Source organism: Archocentrus centrarchus, chromosome 15 (assembly GCF_007364275.1).
Source record: "Archocentrus centrarchus isolate MPI-CPG fArcCen1 chromosome 15, fArcCen1, whole genome shotgun sequence".
NCBI lineage: Eukaryota > Metazoa > Chordata > Actinopteri > Cichliformes > Cichlidae > Archocentrus > Archocentrus centrarchus.
Genome location: NC_044360.1, coordinates 8,877,474 through 8,897,073, shown reverse-complemented (window position 1 = coordinate 8,897,073; position 19,600 = coordinate 8,877,474). Strand labels below are relative to the sequence as shown.

Below are 19,600 nucleotides of genomic sequence, written 5' to 3'. Positions count from 1 at the left end.
GGATTAGATGATTTAGATGCCTTTTGGTGCACATTTTTCATTTGATAATTCCCTGTATCGCATGTCCTCACATACCTGCATAAATTACATTTTGACAGCTTGGGGAGATGGCTGAGTTTGATCCTTCACAGACAGGTGAAAGCAAACAGCAGGAAGACCAAAATAGTGTACTAAACGAGGCTTAAAAAAGCTGTAGAGCTGAGGGGAGCTGAAAGTCGGGAAATAATTCAATGCTCCTCTGTCACTACTTCCACTTGACACAGGAATAGCCAATCTTTACTATCAAAGAGCAATTTTTGAGCAGCTTTTTCCTCCAAATAGTCTGTATGGAGCTGAAAAACATATTTAGACCTTTCACTGAAGGTGACAAAATCTGTTAACTACAGCCTCGTCTATAATAATGTCTAATGCAGGTGACCATATACGCCACATGGCTATGGTGCAGGCAGTCCAGGTTTGCATCTGACCCATGGCCCTTTGCTGCATGACCCCCCCTCCCTCCACTTTCCAGTCTCTTTTTACTGTACACTACCTAATAAAGGTAAAAAGGCCACAAAAAAAAAAGCAGCCTATTTTGATAATAAATAAAGCAAATATCTATGTAGTTAAAGTTAAATTAAAGAAAGTTTGAGTTTAATTTAGACTATAGTCCAGGGGCAGATCAAGCAAAACCTGCTCTAGTGATCTTGTAATGGGAACAATATAAATTACCTAAGTGCAGTTCTCTTTGGAAATGGAAAAAGTTATGCAATCACCATCCACAATTATTTAACACATAACAAGCTATTCAATCTTAATTACATAAACAAATAATGTAGAATTAAAGAATTAATGGTCAATACCTTAACAGGTGTAGAGACTATTCAGCAACCCCCTAACAACCACAGGTCGCTAGTGAAAAGTGTGCATTCCAAAAAAGCGGCTGCTGGCTGTCACCAGGTGAAATTAGCCAAAAAAAAAGAGGGAGCTGCGCCAGAAACCTCCTTATGACTGCTTTGCTTGTGGATTGTCGCAGTCACCCTTAATTTGCATGGTTAAAAAAAAAAAAAAAAAAAAAAGTAGGACATTTCAAAAAGCTGCACTTTTAACTTTGAAGGCAAACGGTTTTCGTTTCTGGTTTTTGTTGCACTCCTCAGTTTGACTACAGCTCAGTGAGCAGCTGGTGAGTGTCTACAGAGAAGTCAGCATCTTCCCTGCAAACTATGGATGACCACAGCAACCTGCTAGTGACTAAACCAACTGTACAGTTTGTGGTGAGGCACCATATACCCCTCTGTCACCAATTTCACCTACTCTGCCAGCAACAACCAGCTAGGGAATATACATTTTTCCTTTGTGCCCAAGGACTGCCAATGGGGTCACCGACAGGTCACTGTGCCTGTGTGACTGGGGCTTGAGTTATCTGGGTGACCACATCAGACCTTGTAGTTATATAATTTCAGCAATTTCCCAAATAAATAAAGCATTTCTTATCATCTGTAATGTAGACACCCTAAACTGAAAAATTAACATTTGAGTTCTGGATGAATTTTGTCGCACATATTTTCAGGCTTGCTAGCAGATCTCACTATGGCAATTTTTTTTTTTTTTTAACGAGTGTAATTTGCCAGAAACATCATCCACTGAAAATTGTCAAGCTGAAAAAGTTTGATCACATTCATTAGCACAGAGGAATAAGTTTAGCCAGTTGTTACAAATGAGCAAAGTGCACCAAGTCAAAAAGAGTTTGACATTTTAATGCACTTCTGAAAAATACTAAATATGTCAGGAGGAATACTTGTAAAATGTACATAAAATGAATAAGCCCAATCCAATAGAGACAGCGTGAGCATGTGTGGCAGAGAAAGACTTCGCTACAAAGATATAACTTGGCAGTTATTGAAGGAGACATGAGCAGAACTGTAAGTTCTTCTCTCAGCATAAAAATCATATAGATTCAATGTAAAAGAGCTGGAATAAAGTAATACAGTCAGACAGCGAGGATTAAGTTGATTTCAATAACCTTAAGGCTACTTATGCAACAATGAAAGGAAATGTGTGGAAAGTACACATTTTATAATATCCATCCATCCATCCATTCACTTCCGCTTATCCTGGTCAGGGTCGCGGGGGGGCTGGAGCCTATCCCAGCTGTCATAGGGCGAGAGGCAGGGTACACCCTGAACAGGTCGCCAGCCTGTCACAGGGCCAACACAGAGAGACGAACAACCTTTCACACTCACATTCACACCTATGGGCAATTTAGATTAGCCAATAATACACCATGTGAAATATATATTTTATATATATGGCCTTGAATCAGTCGTGCCCCTTTGTTTCCTCTCACCTTTTGACTTTCAAGATAACTTTCATAAATGTTTCTCCAGCACTGACTGCTTCTCTTACACTTTTTCTCTGTCCCTCCTCTTCCCTCCCCTCCTGCTGGAGGTTCACTAATGACATGCCGGCATGATCGTCCTTGGGAGACGAGCCTTTTATTCCAGTAAGCCTTTTTCATTTCATTAGGCCTGGATTTATAGTGGTGCACACTTACACTCACACTCTCACCCTCACACACATAGCCACACATGCACAGAGGGTATATTTATAGAAGGTGATTGCACCATAAAAGCATCCACTGGTTTCCAGGGGGAAGCCTAAAGTCTGTGACACCACTTTTATTTATGCAGACAGGAGTTCTGGGGAAGACTATCAATGACACACACACACACACACACACACACACACACACACACACACACACACACACACACACACACACACACACTACCTAATAATGTGTTTGTGTGGAGGACACGTATGGACTCCACATCTGTGAAAACTATCGCATTTAAAAAAATAAATCATACAAATATGCAAAAATGAGCTTATATTTACGTATAGACAAACATGCATTGAATGAAAATCAGATATTACACGTGTCCACACCCCTCTGTCTCTCTCGCCAGTTTAGGTCTTCCTGCATATATGACCTTGTAGCGTTACCCCCATTAGTTCAGTAGGGTCCATTAGCACTAATTGAATTAAGGTGAGTTCCAGGACCAAGACAGAATCTAAATTAACTGTCCATACAATGTAGCTTTTTTCCCATCTCTCTCTTTCTCCCTCTCTCTCCACACACACACACACACACACACACACACACACACACACACACACACACACACACACACACACACACACACACACACACACACACACAGCAATATGTGAAATTGACTTTCATCTTAAGCTGGTAATTTTTTTTTCACCTTAGCTCTTCTGTAGTTTAGTGAGATCCAAAGAGTTTTTCCTCCCATCAAATATTTTTCTTTGTACTGAAAGACACTTGACTGCAGTATTACGTATCCCTTAACCACCAGATGCACAGTATTTTAACTTGAATCCTCATATCTTTGTTTCCTGTCACTTCAAAGAAGTAATTAACCATTTTTTTTTCACACTGACAAATTCAAATATTCAAAAATATTTAAGTATCAATGATAATCCGCAAAAATTTTTTTCACATTTGAAATTTTACAGCATGTTATAAATTATACACTCACATTTTAAAAATCCATTGATCTTGTCAGTGGCAACGGATATTCTTCATGACTAGTCAACAAGGTAATTAATAATCAGTCATTTTTAAGGCTGTACCAATCCGATATTTGGATCAAATATCTGCCCAATAGTGACACAAAAGCATATCTTAGCCATCACTGACAACAAGATGATTTAATCTATTTTAACTGTGTGTTGTTCTGTGTTTACTACAACACTCAGCAGCAGCAGTGAAGCAGGTACCGTCAGCTACAGTCAACAGTTTGGAGGGATTTCATGCATGTGCCACCATGTTTGTTTCTGTAGTTTGTGAGTAGTTTTCTGTGCACTCACAGAAAAACAGAGAACAAGAAAGCAGCCTGTGACTGTAACACTGACCTGAAATGAAACACGTGTAAATAAACTGGGGAAATAACATAGAATGTTTATTTTTCCTTTCATTTATCTTGGTCCCACTTGGTCTTAATAATAAATGCCAATTAACTAAATTTACAAACTGTGTACATGTTACATTATGTTTTTGCAAAAGTAGAAAAACGATGTTTAAATCAAGCCTCATGTTGCCTTAGACATAAATACAGCTTAATTTCAAGCTATATGTATCAGAATCATTAAAAGTAGTTCAGCGCATCTCTAATGAGCTGCACAACACTTCACTGTTTAACAGTTGAGCAGGATGGAATATATCACATGACTCTTCTGGCTTCCATCGGCTTCTGTGGACGACGCCATCAACCTGGCTTTGCACTTCATCCTACAGCATCTGGACTCCCAGGGAACCTACACCAGGATCCTGTTTGTGGACTTCAGCTCGGCCTTCAACACCATCCTCCCTGATCTCCTCCAAGACAAGCTGTCCCAGATGAACGTGCCTGATCCCATCTGCAGGTGGATCACTGACTTCCTGACGAACAGGAAGCAGCACATGAGGCTGGGGAAGAATGTCTTGGACTCCCGGACCATCAGCACTGGCACTCCTCAGGGCTGTGTCCTCTCTCCTCTGCTCTTCTCCCTGTATACCAACTGCTGCACCTCTGACCACCAGTCTGTCAAGCTTATTAAGTTTGCAGATGACATGACTCTCATCGGACTCATCTCAGACGGGGACGAGTCGGCCTACAGGATGGAGGTCAAACGTCTGGTGTCCTTGTGCAGCCACAATAACCTGGTACTGAACGCCCAGAAGACAGTGGAGATTATAGTGGACTTTAGGAAGCACACAGCCCCTCTACCCTCCATCATCCTGACTGGCACCCCCATCACCACAGAGGACTCATTTCGCTTCCTGGGAACTACCATCACCCAGGACCTCAAGTGGGAGCCCACCATCACCTCTGTCGTCAAAAAGGCCCAGCAAAGGATGTGCTTCCTGTGGCAGTTGAAGAAATTCAACTTGCCAGTAAGGACCATGGTGCAGTTCTATACTGCCATCATTGAGTCCATCCTCACCTCCACCATCACTGTGTGGTACGCTGGAGCCACCACTAGGGACAAACAGAGACTACAGCGCGTTGTGCACTCTGCTGAGAAGGTGATTGGCTGTAACCTCCCATCTCTCCAGGACCTGTACACCTCCAGGACACTGGGGCGTGCAGGTCGGATAACAGCCGACCACTCTCACCCTGGGCACAGACTTTTTGATCCTCTCCCCTCAGGCAGGAGGCTACGGTCCATTCGGACCAGAACCGCCCGGCATAAGAACAGTTTCTTCCCCTCTGCTATTGGACTCATGAACAATTACCCTAAGACTGTTACCACCACCCTCCACAAACGCTGATGACATTATGTCTATGCACCTGTCTGTTTGCACTGATGTACATATTACTGGACTATAGTTTACATTCTTTTATCTTTTAATTATTCTCTGCACTGTATATTTTGTAATATTGTGTTATAGTTCTAATATCTCTGTATATTTGTAATTTGTATATTTGTAACATTGTCTTATAGTTATTATACTTATTTGTTTTTTATGTAAGCACGAAGTACCGCAGCAATTTCCTAATGCTGTGAACCTGTTCACCCATATGGCAATAAAACCTTCTGATTCTGAAGTCTTGGTACCACTTTTATTCTCTCCAGTCATAACCAAACACTAAGGGAAAATGTGTATTTATGGGATCTTCTGGCTTCCCACCTTTGGAAATTTGGCCTGGAAAATTTATGGCAAGGGAGCTAAGCGTACCAAAATTTCATTCCCTCAGCAGTCCTCTTATCTTGGGACAAATGACATGAAAGGGTGCTAGTCTTACCGTTTTCATGATCACTTCAGCTTATACAATCTAGTTCATGACTGCACAAAGGGTAATTAATCATGAGTAGCCTCAAAAGGTACTCATCTGCAGAGAAACTGCCATCAAAACCCTTCGATAACAAATACAGTGGTGCTCTGATCTGAACCTGACACCCAGCCACAGTGACATCAGCTTAGTGTGACAGTAAGCCTCTTCATTGTTATTATGTCTGCACTGAGGCAGCAACAGTGCCACTATCAGGTCAAACTGAAATGACCCAATTGTCTTCTTTGATCTTTATTCAGCACTGTTATTTTAAAAAATTAATTATTACATTGAACAGTTTAAGGAATATCAAAAACTAGAGCGCTTACTGAAAGAAATGGATGAATCCCACAAGTTCTTATGGATTTAAGGGTTAAATGTTCCAATTTATTTTCATATCTAATAAGCTGCTTACTGTTGGAAAAGCTGAATAAACCGCAATTATGCCCATCCAACTCTTGAACGAACAGCTTTGCTTTGGGGTTAATTATTAGCTTTGTTTCAAACACGGAAGCAAACGTGACCTAGAAATTCCACTATTTGACTTCGGGGAGTTCTACAGTAGCACAACTGCTCAAATGCTGCTGCTTAGTTCTCAAATGGAGTTATCCTTGCTCAGCAAATTTGCCCCTAACACCATCCATGTGTATACGCCACACTGCATTTCCCACTAGTTTGAGATTCTTGAAAACTGTTTGCTCTCTCCAAGGCTTTTAATGTGCAGTCAGATTTATTTAGAAAATGAGACATAAAACAAAATAAGCTAGAAGTTCCTAGAAGTTTGGGGGGGCTATCAGTACAGCTGTATTTTACATGTCTCAAGAGCAAATTTTCTGTTCCATTAAAAACATACTAAAAACAGACTAGCAGCTATATATTCATTTTCAAATGAATATATAGCTAAACATAATGAACAGCAAAGGGCTGGATGCAGAGTGATGAAATTGTTCTCATTAACTTAGAGTACCTCTGTAATAAACCAGTAATTAAAATGAAGTGAACTAATCTAAATTCTCAAAAATGTATTTCCTCAATGAAAACTGTGCTAATTTGATGACAGTATAACAACGCTGTACAAGGCGTCATACTGTTTTATTGACAACTCAGCCTTTTTCTTAATTTTCCAAGCAATTTCAGAAGAACTGTTAATAATTTCTGTAAATGTTGCAGCGTTGTGCATGCAGTCTGTTCAGTAAGCAGAAAGGGACAAGTGACACTAACCTCAATGACACGTGAATCAAAGTCCTCAAAGGTTTCTGTGGACAGAGGGGAAAAGAAAGAAAGAAGTTCAGATAACAAAGCTTTAACACGCAAATGCATTTAGACCCCCCCGCCCCAACACACACACACTATAAAAAGATTAACCAGGCTCTTGCGAGCGTAACAAATACCCAGAAGCCCCTGCGGCATCGTAACGAGTCTGCACTTTTCATTGTCAGTGACCTTTGAAGGATGTTACTCTCCCAAATGCAGCCTGTTCACTTCTAACCAATTAACAACAAACAAAGGAGAGCTGACTCAAAGGCTCCAAGGGGAGGACACACATGTACACACACCCGTACGACAGCTGGTACATTGGCTCAACATCCGTAAGAGACCAGAGCTGATCAGAAAGAAGCAACCTATTTTCAGCTCCCTTCACATCACATTCACCAAACCCCAAGTGTTTCCTTCGATGAGTGAGAACAACAGGTGTGAGGAGAGCGTGTGAAAGAAGGTGTTCGGGCATGCAGAGGAGATTCGGTGTATTTCAAGGTGTGAGAGTGCTTGTTAGCATAGAGTCAAGTGGAAAGGAAAGAGGATGTGAACCAAGCAGAGCCCTGTCCCCTCATCCTTGAGTGGTTTGTGGTAAACAAGCTCAGCTCAATTCCAGAAAAGACCAAGGTTTAAAGATGTAATGAGGGTGGGAACAGAAGGCTAGCTCCTTCATCAGTGAACAGCTGAAATTAGCCAGCAGTGTTCCTCAGGGTTTCAGGAAGAGTTGACTGGGCAGGATCCCAACACTACGGGCTTCAGAGCAGAGCTCTCTGCAAGCACCAGATTTCAGCCAAACAGCTACATTATCATATTCACTTTTGAGTCTAAAAATAGTTTTGATTAATGGCCTGTGATGCACGTACATTTTATGACCACTGAAAGAGATGCATTTTTTTGTTATTGATCTGTGATGCAAATAAAGTCAGATGCCCCCCAAAATAAGTAAAATAGGATGAAACTGAACTTATGACAGCAATTATATACATTCATTTAAAAGATATGTGTTTAATATACGTTTGTTTTCCCAGCTCTTCATCATCAATGGTTTATTTATTTATCCTATCACTGAATAACTCTCTACAGCTTAAAAATCTCTCCTTAAATCAGTTTATTTCTATTAAATAAGAGTGCATTCATGTTTCTAGTCAAACAATACATTAACTGCCATTGGGGCATATTTTGATTAAACTCGAAGGCTGCAATAATGCTGCCTTCTGGTAAGTTATGATTGGTCATCAGTAGTTGGAGATGGATATTAAACCCATCCAATGATCACAAAGCAAATTTCTAGCAGGTAATGCACTATCATGACAGGGTGTTTTAAAGCTACTTTCAGCAAATCATATCACTCTTTATGTGATTCCTTTCTGGAAGCATAAATTCAAAATTCCCGCTTGAGATGTCAAGAGAGCGAGAACCACATCTACATGAAACCTTATATTAACAAAATGTGATCAAAATACTGGTACTTGCATTAGCACTGCGAGCAGGCTAGATACTGCAGCCAATTACATTTTGCTTCATGTGGGTATTATTCTTGAGCTAACCAATTACGTGGACCTATGATGGTTGTCATGGTCCACATCACCGTGATGTTTAGTTACATTTTTGAGATGTGGCACATCAGGTCACAGGTGTGTTGTAAGGCTGTGGTTATAAGACATTTCATTCTGGATGTGATGGACCGAGAGCACGGCCATTTTTGTTTCTTGTCCAAAAATCGGTTAAAAAAAAAAAAAAAAGGAAGACTGTGTAGGAGGAAAGAGAAAAGTAGAGGGGGTGACAGAAAGGGAAATGGAAAAGAGAAAATAATGAATTGAGAGAGGTGACTAGAAGAGATGAGAAATGAAAAAAAAAAAAATCTGGGGTGGAAAGATTAAGAGTGAACAGGAAAGCCACAGAGAGAGCAAAAAGAGAGGGATGTCTTTCTAAATTAGGAAATTGTCCCATCTGACACTTTTGTCAAATCCTCATTTTCATCTCTACCAGTGGGCCCCCACACTGACCTCTTTCTGCTCTTTTTCTCTCACACGCATACACACAGCATGTCCTTTATTACGCCTCTATTTCTTCAGCCATCTCATCTCTTTCCATCACTACAGTCATCATCATGTCTCGCCATGTCTTTCAGTGTATCTCTGAGTGAGGTGTCCCTCTGAGACCTGCTGTGTCATGATCTAGACTCATTGTTTATATTACTATATCAGGGGGAGGTGATGTCTGCACTGTGATTGCCAGCTCAGGTTGCTTCGATTTTAGTCTGCTATTTTTCTGCACTGCTTAAAAACTGTTGCAAAGACAACGTGTAAAAGAAATGATCTAATCGTGCTTTTATTTATGCAACAGACTAAAGGACATTGTTTTCTTTGGAAGTTTGTAGTAAAAAATAATTTATATGACTTGCATGTTTCTGTTTAACGTGAAACTGTGAGCATTCAGGTATAATTTACCTCCATTGGGTCCAGGGTCAGGAACACCCAAGCTGATGCCTCCCCAAGAGTTTCCGGTCCAACCTCTCTCCCTCTTTACCTTCATCTTCCTCTTTCTCTCCCACTCATCCCGCTGACGCACTGCAGAACGACACAATAAACAAATTTATTGCAGAGGTCACAGCTGACTTCAAGGAGCATAACATGATAAACATCAGAGGTGCCATTTGTCAATGTCAAATTAACTGCATAATTACTGTTAACAAATGAGATCACAGTGGAGGCAAATTAGCGACTTCTATGTCCCAACAGTGGCGCTTCTGTTTTTAAAGATTAAGATCTCATTTACCCCCATTCCTTCCTGGAGGCTCATGAAAAGTTAATTTATTTTCCAGGAAAATAATTTCTTTGCTAAAGCTCAGAAGTGGAATATAAGCCGGCAACTGATTGACAGCTGTGACACTGGATCGCAGCAGCGGGGGTAAAGTTGTCATGTCTTTCAGTGTCTACAGGTTTGAGATCACTTCGTCCTTCTGTGCAGATAAAAACGATATAAGATCTTTACCTAGTTCGGCTTGAACCTCCTGCTGCTCAGCCTCGCCTCTTCGACTCATGCTCTGCAAAGCACCATCCTTCAACACCGGACTGTTGAGGCCAGGCCACAGATAACCACCACGGCCTGGATTGTATAAAAGAGAGAAAAAGAAATTAATTAGAGAAATGAAGAATGAGGAGAAGAAAAAGAGTACTACTTATTTTGTATTTTTTTCCTATCTTTATAAAACAGAGGCCATGATACTTGCTGACCATGGACATGAACAGCTGTTGAAAGCTGTGGACACCAATCACAAATAGTTGTTACCATTATCTACCACACCTGAGAGCGCTCAGCTGGATTCCAAAATGATTGATGTTCTCTAGAAAGACATTAATAATTTAACACGGAGTAATGAATATTCTAATTTGTCATATTCATCAACTGCTTCTTCTAGTTTTTGCATGAATGTCAAAGTCTGATTGGCAGCGGTTGTTAGCAGCTGAGCACGAGAAATTTTTGCACTTCAGAACAAAGAAAATCATTTAGACAAACCAATTTTATTATTTAGACAGAATGACAAAGATTAGAGAAAATTACAGGAATTAGATTTTCTGGGTTTTAACAGCTTCACTTTTCTATAAAGAGGTGAATTCAAAAAGGCACACAGTGGAAGTCTCACCCTCTCCAATGGTCTGTCCTCGGTTCAGGTCTCTCTTTAGTTTGCGTTTGGTACGCTTTCCTCGACCCTTCCTCGCTCCAGCACCGGACTCAGCCAACACACCTTTCCACAACTGTTCTGCCGTTACTGTAAACACACACATAGATGAGCACAGGAACCTAAATATAAAACCTTTTAAAAGATCTCTTTTCTCCTGGTTATCTGTGAGATGCCTGGCCAATACCCAAACTTTGCTGAATACGCAATGGTGGGGAGCAAGCGGTGGTGGGGCTGCACTCTCAAACAAAAGACACAAAGCACCCAACATCAGTTTAAAAGATTGATTTATGAAGGGAAACCTTGCCAGACAAAATCTAAGGAGTTATATTTAACTGTATTGTGCTTTTATCTTTTACAGTTCAGTATATTTTAACACACTGAGGTAGCTTCCGGGTTGGAAAAATGAAGCCAGTGTTTTTAAACCAAGACTGACGGTGAAAACACTAATCTACAGACTAATCAAGAGAAACCAGTGGATGGCGTCCCAGTAGCTACGGCCACCTTTTATACTGACTCTTATTTTAGCTTTGTTTCAGTTCCTATAAATATGCTTTTTGTGATTCTGTGGGTGAGCTAGCTTTGCACACAGTTGTAGAAGAGTTGCACAAAATGCAAAGTCCTAGCAGCACTTTTTTTTTTACATGAATCATTGTAAATATTTGTTTTCATAACTAGCTGCATTAAATTAGCATTTTGTTAATTGCATTACACAAACCCTTATAATTGTATTGTCAGTGACAGACTTGCTTTCTAATTACTGTAGAGCTGCAACAAAGTAAAAAACAAAGTAATCAATTAGATAACTAGTTAGATAATTAGTCACAAATGATTTTTTTTTTTATTTCAAATGTGAGAATTCGCTGCTCCTCTTGGTCTTACAATGGAGTAAATTTGGGGTACAAAACAAGACACTGACAGTTATTTTCAGTATCTGATTCATCTACACATTATTTTCTATAAGTACCTCATTCAATGAGCCAATGTCAGAGGACTGATAGCAGCTTAACAATTTAAAACTGATTAAAAACTATTCCAAAATATGACTAAGTAGTCGTCTGAAAACCTGTTTTATTTGTTATTATCTATCGTCCACCTGGTCCCTACTCAGAGTTTCTGTCTGATTTCTCAGACTTTTTATCTGATTTAGTGCTCAGTTCAGATAAAATAATTATAGTGGGTGATTTTAACATCCATGTAGATGCTGAGAATGACAGCCTCAACACTGCATTTAATCTATTGTTAGATTCAATTGGCTTCTCTCAAAATGTAAAGGAGCCCACCCACCACTTTAATCATACTCTGGATCTTGTCCTAACATATGGAATAGAAACTGAAGACCTAACAGTATTCCCTGAAAGCCCCCTCCTGTCTGATCATTTCTTAGTAACATTTACATTTACTTTAATGGATTACACAGCAGTGGGGAATAAGTTTTATTACAGTAGAAGTCTTTCTGAAAGTGCTGTAACTAAGTTTAAGGATCTAATTCCTTCATTGTTATGCTCTTCAGTGCCATGTGCCAACACAGTGCAGAGCAGCTACCTAAACTCTGCTCCCAATGAGGTCGATTATCTCGTCAATAGTTTTACATCCTCACTGCGTATAACTTTGGATACTGTGGCTCCTCTGAAAAGGAAAGCTTCAAATCAGAAGTGCCTGACTCCGTGGTATAATTCACAAACGCACAGCTTAAAGCAGATAACCCGAAAGCTGGAGAGGGAATGGCGTCTCACTAAATTAGAAGATGCTCATTTAGCCTGGAAAAAGAGTTTGTTGCTCTATAAAAAAGCCCTCCGTAAAGCTAGGACATCTTACTATTCATCATTAACTGAAGAAAATAAGAACAACCCCAGGTTTCTTTTCAGCACTGTAGCCAGGCTGACAAAGAGTCAGAGCTCTGTAGAGCCGAGTATTCCTTTCACTTTAACTAGTAGTGACTTCATGGATTTCTTTACAAATAAAATTTTAGACATTAGAGAAAAAATTATTCATAACCATCTCAAAGATTATTCTTCATGTTCGGCTGCTTTCAGCACTGCTGGTATTTGTTTTGACTCTTTTGCTCCAGTTGATCTTTCAGAGTTAACTTCAGTAGTTACTTCCTCCAAACCAGCAACATGTTTGTTAGATCCCATTCCTACTAGACTGTTCAAAGAAGTCTTTCCAATTATTGATGCTTCAATCTTAAAAATGATCAATCAGTCTTTATTAGTTGGCTATGTACCACAGACCTACAAGGTGGCTGTAATTAAACCTCTGCTTAAAAAGCCATCACTTGACCCAGCTGTCTTAGCTAATTATAGGCCAATCTCCAACCTTCCTTTTCTCTCAAAGATTCTTGAAAGAGTAGTTGTAAAACAGCTAACTGATCATCTGCAGAGGAACGGTTTATTTGAAGAGTTTCAGTCAGGTTTCAGAATTCATCACAGTACAGAAACAGCATTAGTGAAGGTTACAAATGATCTTCTTACAGCCTCTGACAGTGGACTCATCTCTGTTCTTGTCCTGTTGGACCTCAGTGCAGCTTTTGATACTGTTGACAATAACATTTTATTACAGAGATTAGAGCTTGCTATAGGTATTAAAGGTACTGCACTGCAGTGGTTTGAATCATATTTATCTCATAGACTCCAATTTGTTCATGTAAATGGGGAGTCTTCTTCACACACTAAGGTTAATTATGGAGTTCCACAGGGTTCTGTGCTAGGACCAATTTTATTTACATTATACATGCTTCCCTTAGGCAGTATTATTAGAAAGCACTGCATCAATTTTCATTGTTATGCAGATGATACTCAGCTTTACCTATCAATGAAGCCAGATGCCACACATCAATTAGTTAAGCTGCAGGAATGTCTTAAAGATATTAAGGCCTGGATGACCTCTAATTTCCTGCTTCTAAATTCAGATAAAACTGAAATTCTTGTTCTCGGCCCCACAAATCTTAGAAACATGGTGTCTAACTAGATACTTACTCTGGATGGCATTACTTTGGCCTCCAGTAACACTGTGAGAAATCTTGGAGTCATTTTTGACCAGGATATGTCCTTCAATGCACATATTAAACAAATATGTAGGACCGCTTTTTTGCATTTGCGCAATATTTCTAAAATTAGAAACATCCTTTCTCAGAGTGATGCTGAAAAGCTAATTCATGCATTTATTACTTCTAGGGTGGATTATTGTAATTCATTATTATCAGGCTGTCCTAAAAGCTCCCTGAAAAGCCTTCAGCTGATCCAAAATGCTGCAGCTAGAGTACTGACAGGGACTAGAAAGAGAGAGCAGATTTCTCCCATATTGGCTCTCTTCATTGGCTCCCTGTTAAATCTAGAATAGAATTTAAAATTCTTCTCCTCACATACAAGGTCTTGAATAATCAGGCACCATCTTATCTCAAAGACCTCATAGTACCATATCACCCCAACAGAGCACTTCGCTCTCAGACTGCTGGCTTACTTGTGGTTCCTAGGATACTTAAGAGTAGAATGGGAGGCAGAGCCTTCAGCTTTCAGGCGCCTCTTCTGTGGAACCAGCTTCCAGCTTGGATTCGGGAGACAGACACCCTCTCTATTTTTAAGATTAGGCTTAAAACTTTCCTTTATGATAAAGCTTATAGTTAGGGCTGGATCAGGTGATCCTGAACCATCCCTTAGGTATGCTGCTATAGGCCTAGTCTCCTGGGGGGTTCACATAATGCACTGTTTCTCATTCACCTTATTTACTTTGTTTATACTCCACTCTGCATTTAATCATTAATTGATATTAATCTCTGGCTCTCTTCCACAGCATGTCTTTCTCTCCCCTCAGCCCAACCGGTCGCGGCAGATGACTGCCCCTCCCTGAGCCTGGTTCTGCTGCAGGTTTCTTCCTGTTAAAGGGAGTTTTTCCTTTCCACTGTCGCCAAGTGCTTGCTCATAGGGGGTCGTTTTGACTGTTGGGTTTTCTCTGTATTATTGTAGGGTCTTTACCCACAATACAAAGCGCCTTGAGGCGACAGTTTGTTGTGATTTGGCGCTATATAAATAAAATTGAATTGAATTGAATTGAATTGAAAACCTGCTGCCAGGAGAGCAGATTTAGAACAGAACAGACTGTTTAAGTTACTCACCTGTTACAACTTCACAGCACTGACTGTAGCTCAACTCACCCACCAAGCCAAATCACTTTAAGATTCAAAAGACTATTAACACAGCAGAATTTGAATCTGACAAATTGAAATTTTGCAACAGTAATTTCACAATTTAAGGTCTAACTAATGTAATGTGACAATGTTTGGGTTCTTGCCACCTTAAAAACCACAAATAAAGATGCCCAGTAAGTGACATAAGGGAGTACTATAAGTGAAAGCCAGTGAACCTGCAGTGGATAAAATAGTGGTAAAATAACAAATAAATCTCTACAAGTGAAGAAATACAAGCCAGAGGCAGAGTCAGTGTAAAGTGACAGGTTGTTTGAATGCATGTTTTTTTTTTTTTTACAATCCAAACTATAAGTAAGACATCTTGACAGGCGCAATATTTTCTTAATTATATGAGAAATGCTGAAGCATTGACTGTAAATGATTAAGACAGAAAAAAAGAAAAAAAGAGTTGTTATGAAGTGGGTGATAAAGCATGGCAGAGATAAAAAGAGATGTTTTGAAAGCTTCCTATATGCCCAGTTTAAACACTGTTATCAATCTGACAGGATTTCCAAACAATTCTGCTAACATGCACCTGCATTTGCTGACGAGAAAATCCCTTTAAATAGAAACCACATGGACAGATGAATGCAGACACCTGAGTACTACAGTCACATCCAACCAATAATATCTGGTTTCAAGACATCACCTGTAACAGTCTCGACTTTTTTAAAGGCTAACCTGACTCCTGGGATTTGGTCCCATTCAGACCATGACTGTGTTTATAAGAGTCACAGATCATTAAAATGCCACCACCTAATTATTATTAATTAGAAAGCACACAACATAGAAGATATCATTTGACAAAAGCCAACCACAAAAGAGAAATTGCAACAATACTTTACATTTTAGGAAAAATACGTTTTTCTTTTGGTTGTATTTTCTGTTTTGGTCTCTTTTTCCTAACTTTTGTTTTGTTTTGGGAATTATTATATTTGTGCTTTGCTATTTTATTTTTTTTAAATCTTTTTAAAATGGTGTAGCTGATATGTTTTGAAACTCAGACAAAACTCCAGCTGAAATAGCCAAGTTAAGGTAATTCTGCTCACTTTGATTGTAAAAACTGCGTTACATAAGCAAAATATATATCACAACTTAAAATACTTAAAACAGTAAACAAAACTATGTATGCTTTGCAAGTCATGTTATGGTGTCCTTTCAATATTACAGTGACAGGACAGTGGTTGGGGGGGGGAGTAATCTTTTCATATTAAACTTACACTTGTTGAAGAAGCTGCCATGTCTGGTTTGCTGCCACGTTGTTGGAAGGAGCAGCGAAAGTTCAGAGTGTCTTTGAAGAGAGGCAGCTGAGGCTCGACTTGCCAAGTGAGAGGTCTGTAAGAGTCCTCCTACAGCACGGAGGGATGCTGCACCTGAAGGAGAGAGGCATCCACCAAAGGAAAGGCAGTTGTTATTAAAACTGCATTGCTTGCATGAAGACAACATGCAAAGACACAGTAATGAATAAGTGTCCAATCAAGTCAACAGCCTGGATAATCACCAATGAAAAAAACCATTAACTGAAGACATATAAACCACCAAGCAGGTGTAGACATTTCACTAAAAGTATTAGTGAAGCAGATTCAATTTACTTGGTACCCATTAATATACACTGCCTGTCGCCACCTGGATTTAACTAAGCAAATAGGTACGAGCCTCCTATTGGATAATTACTGCATGGCCAACTGGCAGCTGGCAACAAATTATTTAACCCCAACTGGTGCAACGAGTTGCTTCTCATTTCCTAAACAACCATGTCGAAAGACACATGGTGTAGTCGTGGAAAAGATGTCAGTCTGTTTGAGAAGGGTCAAATCATTGGCGTGCATCAAGCGGAGAAAACATCTAAGGAGATTGCAGAAACTACTAAAATTGGGTTAAGAACTGTCCAACGCATTATTAAAAACTATAAGGATAGTGGGGACCCATCGTCTCGAGGAAGAAATGTGGCTGGAAAAAAATCCTGAATGATCGTGATCGGCGATCACTTAAACGTTTGGTGAAATCAAATCGAAGAAAAACAACAGTAGCACTCAGGGCTATGTTTAATAGTGAAAGTAAGAACATTTCCACACGCACAATGTGAAGGGAACTCAAGGGATTGGGACTGAACAGCTGTGTAGCCTTAAGAAAACCACTAATCAGTGAGGCTAACTGGAAAAAAAGGCTTCAATTTGCTAGGAAGCATAAAGATTGGACTTTGGAGCAATGGAAGAAGGTCATGTGGTCTGATAAGTCCAAATTTACCTGTTCCAGAGTGATGGGTGCATCAGGGTAAGAAGAGAGGCAGGTGAAGTGATGCACCCATCATGCCTAGTGCCTACTGTACAAGCCTGTGGGGGCAGTGCTATACCATATTGAAATAAAGCACAGATTTGACTATGCCTCTGCAATAGTTAGTTGGATGTATCAGATGATGATAAGGAAGAGGACAGACTGCGGTGGGCAACTTTGTTACATCATGTGAGCAGAATTATCTGCAGCTTAAAGTGGGAAAATGACAAGTGACCCCTTTTCCATCCATGGGGTCTGTGTGGCAACAGTAGACGTTATAAATACTTTCCTATTCAGACTGAAAATAAACTGGACTTTGCACAAAATACAGAAACTCTCTTCAAGAATGACAGAGCCATTTCTACTTTCTTTCTGAGGCAGGTAAGGTCCTGGATCTGCTGGATGCCACCAAGGATGTTCTGAATTGGCCAGTGCCATGCTCTATGCTGTGATGTGCTGGGGCAGCACAGTGGGGACTGCGGACACCAACAGACTCAACAAACTGATCCTCAAGGCCAGTGAGATTGTGGATGCAGAACCTGACTCTGATAGCCGTGTCAGAAGGAGGGATGCTGTCCAAGTTACAGACATTATTGGACAATCCTTCACACCCTTTCCAAGATGTGCTGATACTCAGCATAAGACTCATTCCAACACATCACAGGAAATCATTCCTAACTGTGGTCATCAAACTCTACAATTCCTCCCTATGACACTAATCGTGACTACAGACTGATACCTGGATTATTTTTCAGCTGCCATTATCTTGTATATGTTGTGCATAATTTTGTTTAACTTTGTTCAACTTTGGCGTATTTCATGTGTTTATGACACTTTATTTTATCATCTAAGCAATTTTCCCCTGAGATAGTATTCTGATTCTGATACAGTTACCAGAAGAAGCTACTTACAATTAATACAATTAAATACAATAATGCTCAAAAATGTACCGCATAAGTACAACCAATTTCACATTCAAGCCACTATGCTCTGTCATAAGATCAATATTTAGGGCAGGAAAATCGATTAGCGAGCACCGATAGCGCATGCGTCACCCCCCAACCTGCAACACAGAGGCAGTGCCAGCCATCTGAATACATTTAGTTGCATATGTATTTAATTTCATGATCTGGATTCTGCTGTTAATTGCTGGCAGTTCAGATTTCTGGCTGCAATGAATTCAGAGTTATTTTCTCGATTCAGCGACAGCCCCTGCACTGATGAGAGGCTCCTCCGGGTAAACGTAGCGGACCAGAACCAAACAACAACGATTCAAAAATATTACGACAATTAACATACCACCATTTAGACAATGAATTGTGTTTAAAAACTGTACGAGACAGAAAAAAGGAGAAATAATTCACCTCCAAGTGTGATGCGGAGGGCACAGCACACCCCAATGGACGCCGCCATCTTGGAATTATGAAGGACCGCTTTCACGACAACAGGGGTGTCTTACTATGCCTGTTGAAAAATCGGGGGGAAAAAAACGGTGATTGCCACCTCTGCCTCCTAGACGAGTAACCAATCTTGATGAAACTTTGCATAAACATTGCCCAGGGAACTGTGTATTCTGACACCTTTCTTTCAGAAACAGCATTAAATTAAAAAAAATAAAAATAAAAAATAAAAAATTTGGCAATTTGAGCTACAGTAGCTGGTTTGTTGGATCAGACCACACAGGCCAGGCTTTGCTCCCCATGTGCCTCAGTGAGCTGTGGCTGCCCATGGCCCTATTGCTGGTTCACCACTGTAACTTATTTGGGCCTCTTTTGATAGATACTGACCACTGCAGACTGGGAACATCCCACAAGAGCTGCAGTTTTGGAGGTGCTCTGACTCAGTCATCTAGCGATCACACTTCAGCCCTTGTCAAACTTGCTCAAACCTTTACACTCACCCATTTTTCCTGCTTCTAACACATCAGCTTTGAGGGGAAAATGTTCACTTGCTCCCTAATATATCCCACCCACTGACAGATGCTATGATGAAGAGATAATCTGAGTTATCTACTTCATCAGTCAGTGGTTGTAATGTTATGCTTGATCATTGTATATGGCATAGACAAAATATTTCATACAAATCTCACAATTGTATATATATTTGTACATCTGACAGTTCAATTGCGTACCGAAAGCAATGTCATAATACATAATGGAATGTCAGATTAGTGATTTGGCACAATATAATGTATCATACCATCATACACTAATGATCATAGTGTATGTATGGATGGCTGTATGTTTATATATTTATTTGAAATTTTTGGTTCAAATCATTGTCAGTGTGTACAGAGGAGGTCATGTAATACCATTTGGAAAGTGTCTGACTGGCAACAGCTGCCAGTGCAGTAAAAGCATAGCTGAATAGAGATCAGTC

At 39.9% G+C, this 19,600-nt stretch overlaps 1 protein-coding gene across 1 annotated transcript in view; it reads right to left on the bottom strand.

Annotated features, from left to right (window-relative positions):
• Nucleotides 1-18,661, bottom strand: part of mrps5 (mitochondrial ribosomal protein S5) — a 33,733-nt gene extending 15,072 nt beyond the window's left edge. Inside the window, exons 1-6 of the mRNA XM_030748031.1 lie at nucleotides 18,586-18,661; nucleotides 16,168-16,320; nucleotides 10,726-10,851; nucleotides 10,074-10,187; nucleotides 9,530-9,649; nucleotides 7,044-7,078 (exon numbers count right to left, since the gene is read on the bottom strand). Of these exons, the coding sequence (XP_030603891.1) occupies nucleotides 7,044-7,078; nucleotides 9,530-9,649; nucleotides 10,074-10,187; nucleotides 10,726-10,851; nucleotides 16,168-16,320; nucleotides 18,586-18,634 (597 nt within the window). The 5' untranslated portion in view covers nucleotides 18,635-18,661. The remainder of the gene's footprint in view (nucleotides 1-7,043; nucleotides 7,079-9,529; nucleotides 9,650-10,073; nucleotides 10,188-10,725; nucleotides 10,852-16,167; nucleotides 16,321-18,585) is intronic.
• Between the last annotated feature and the right edge of the window lie 939 nt (nucleotides 18,662-19,600).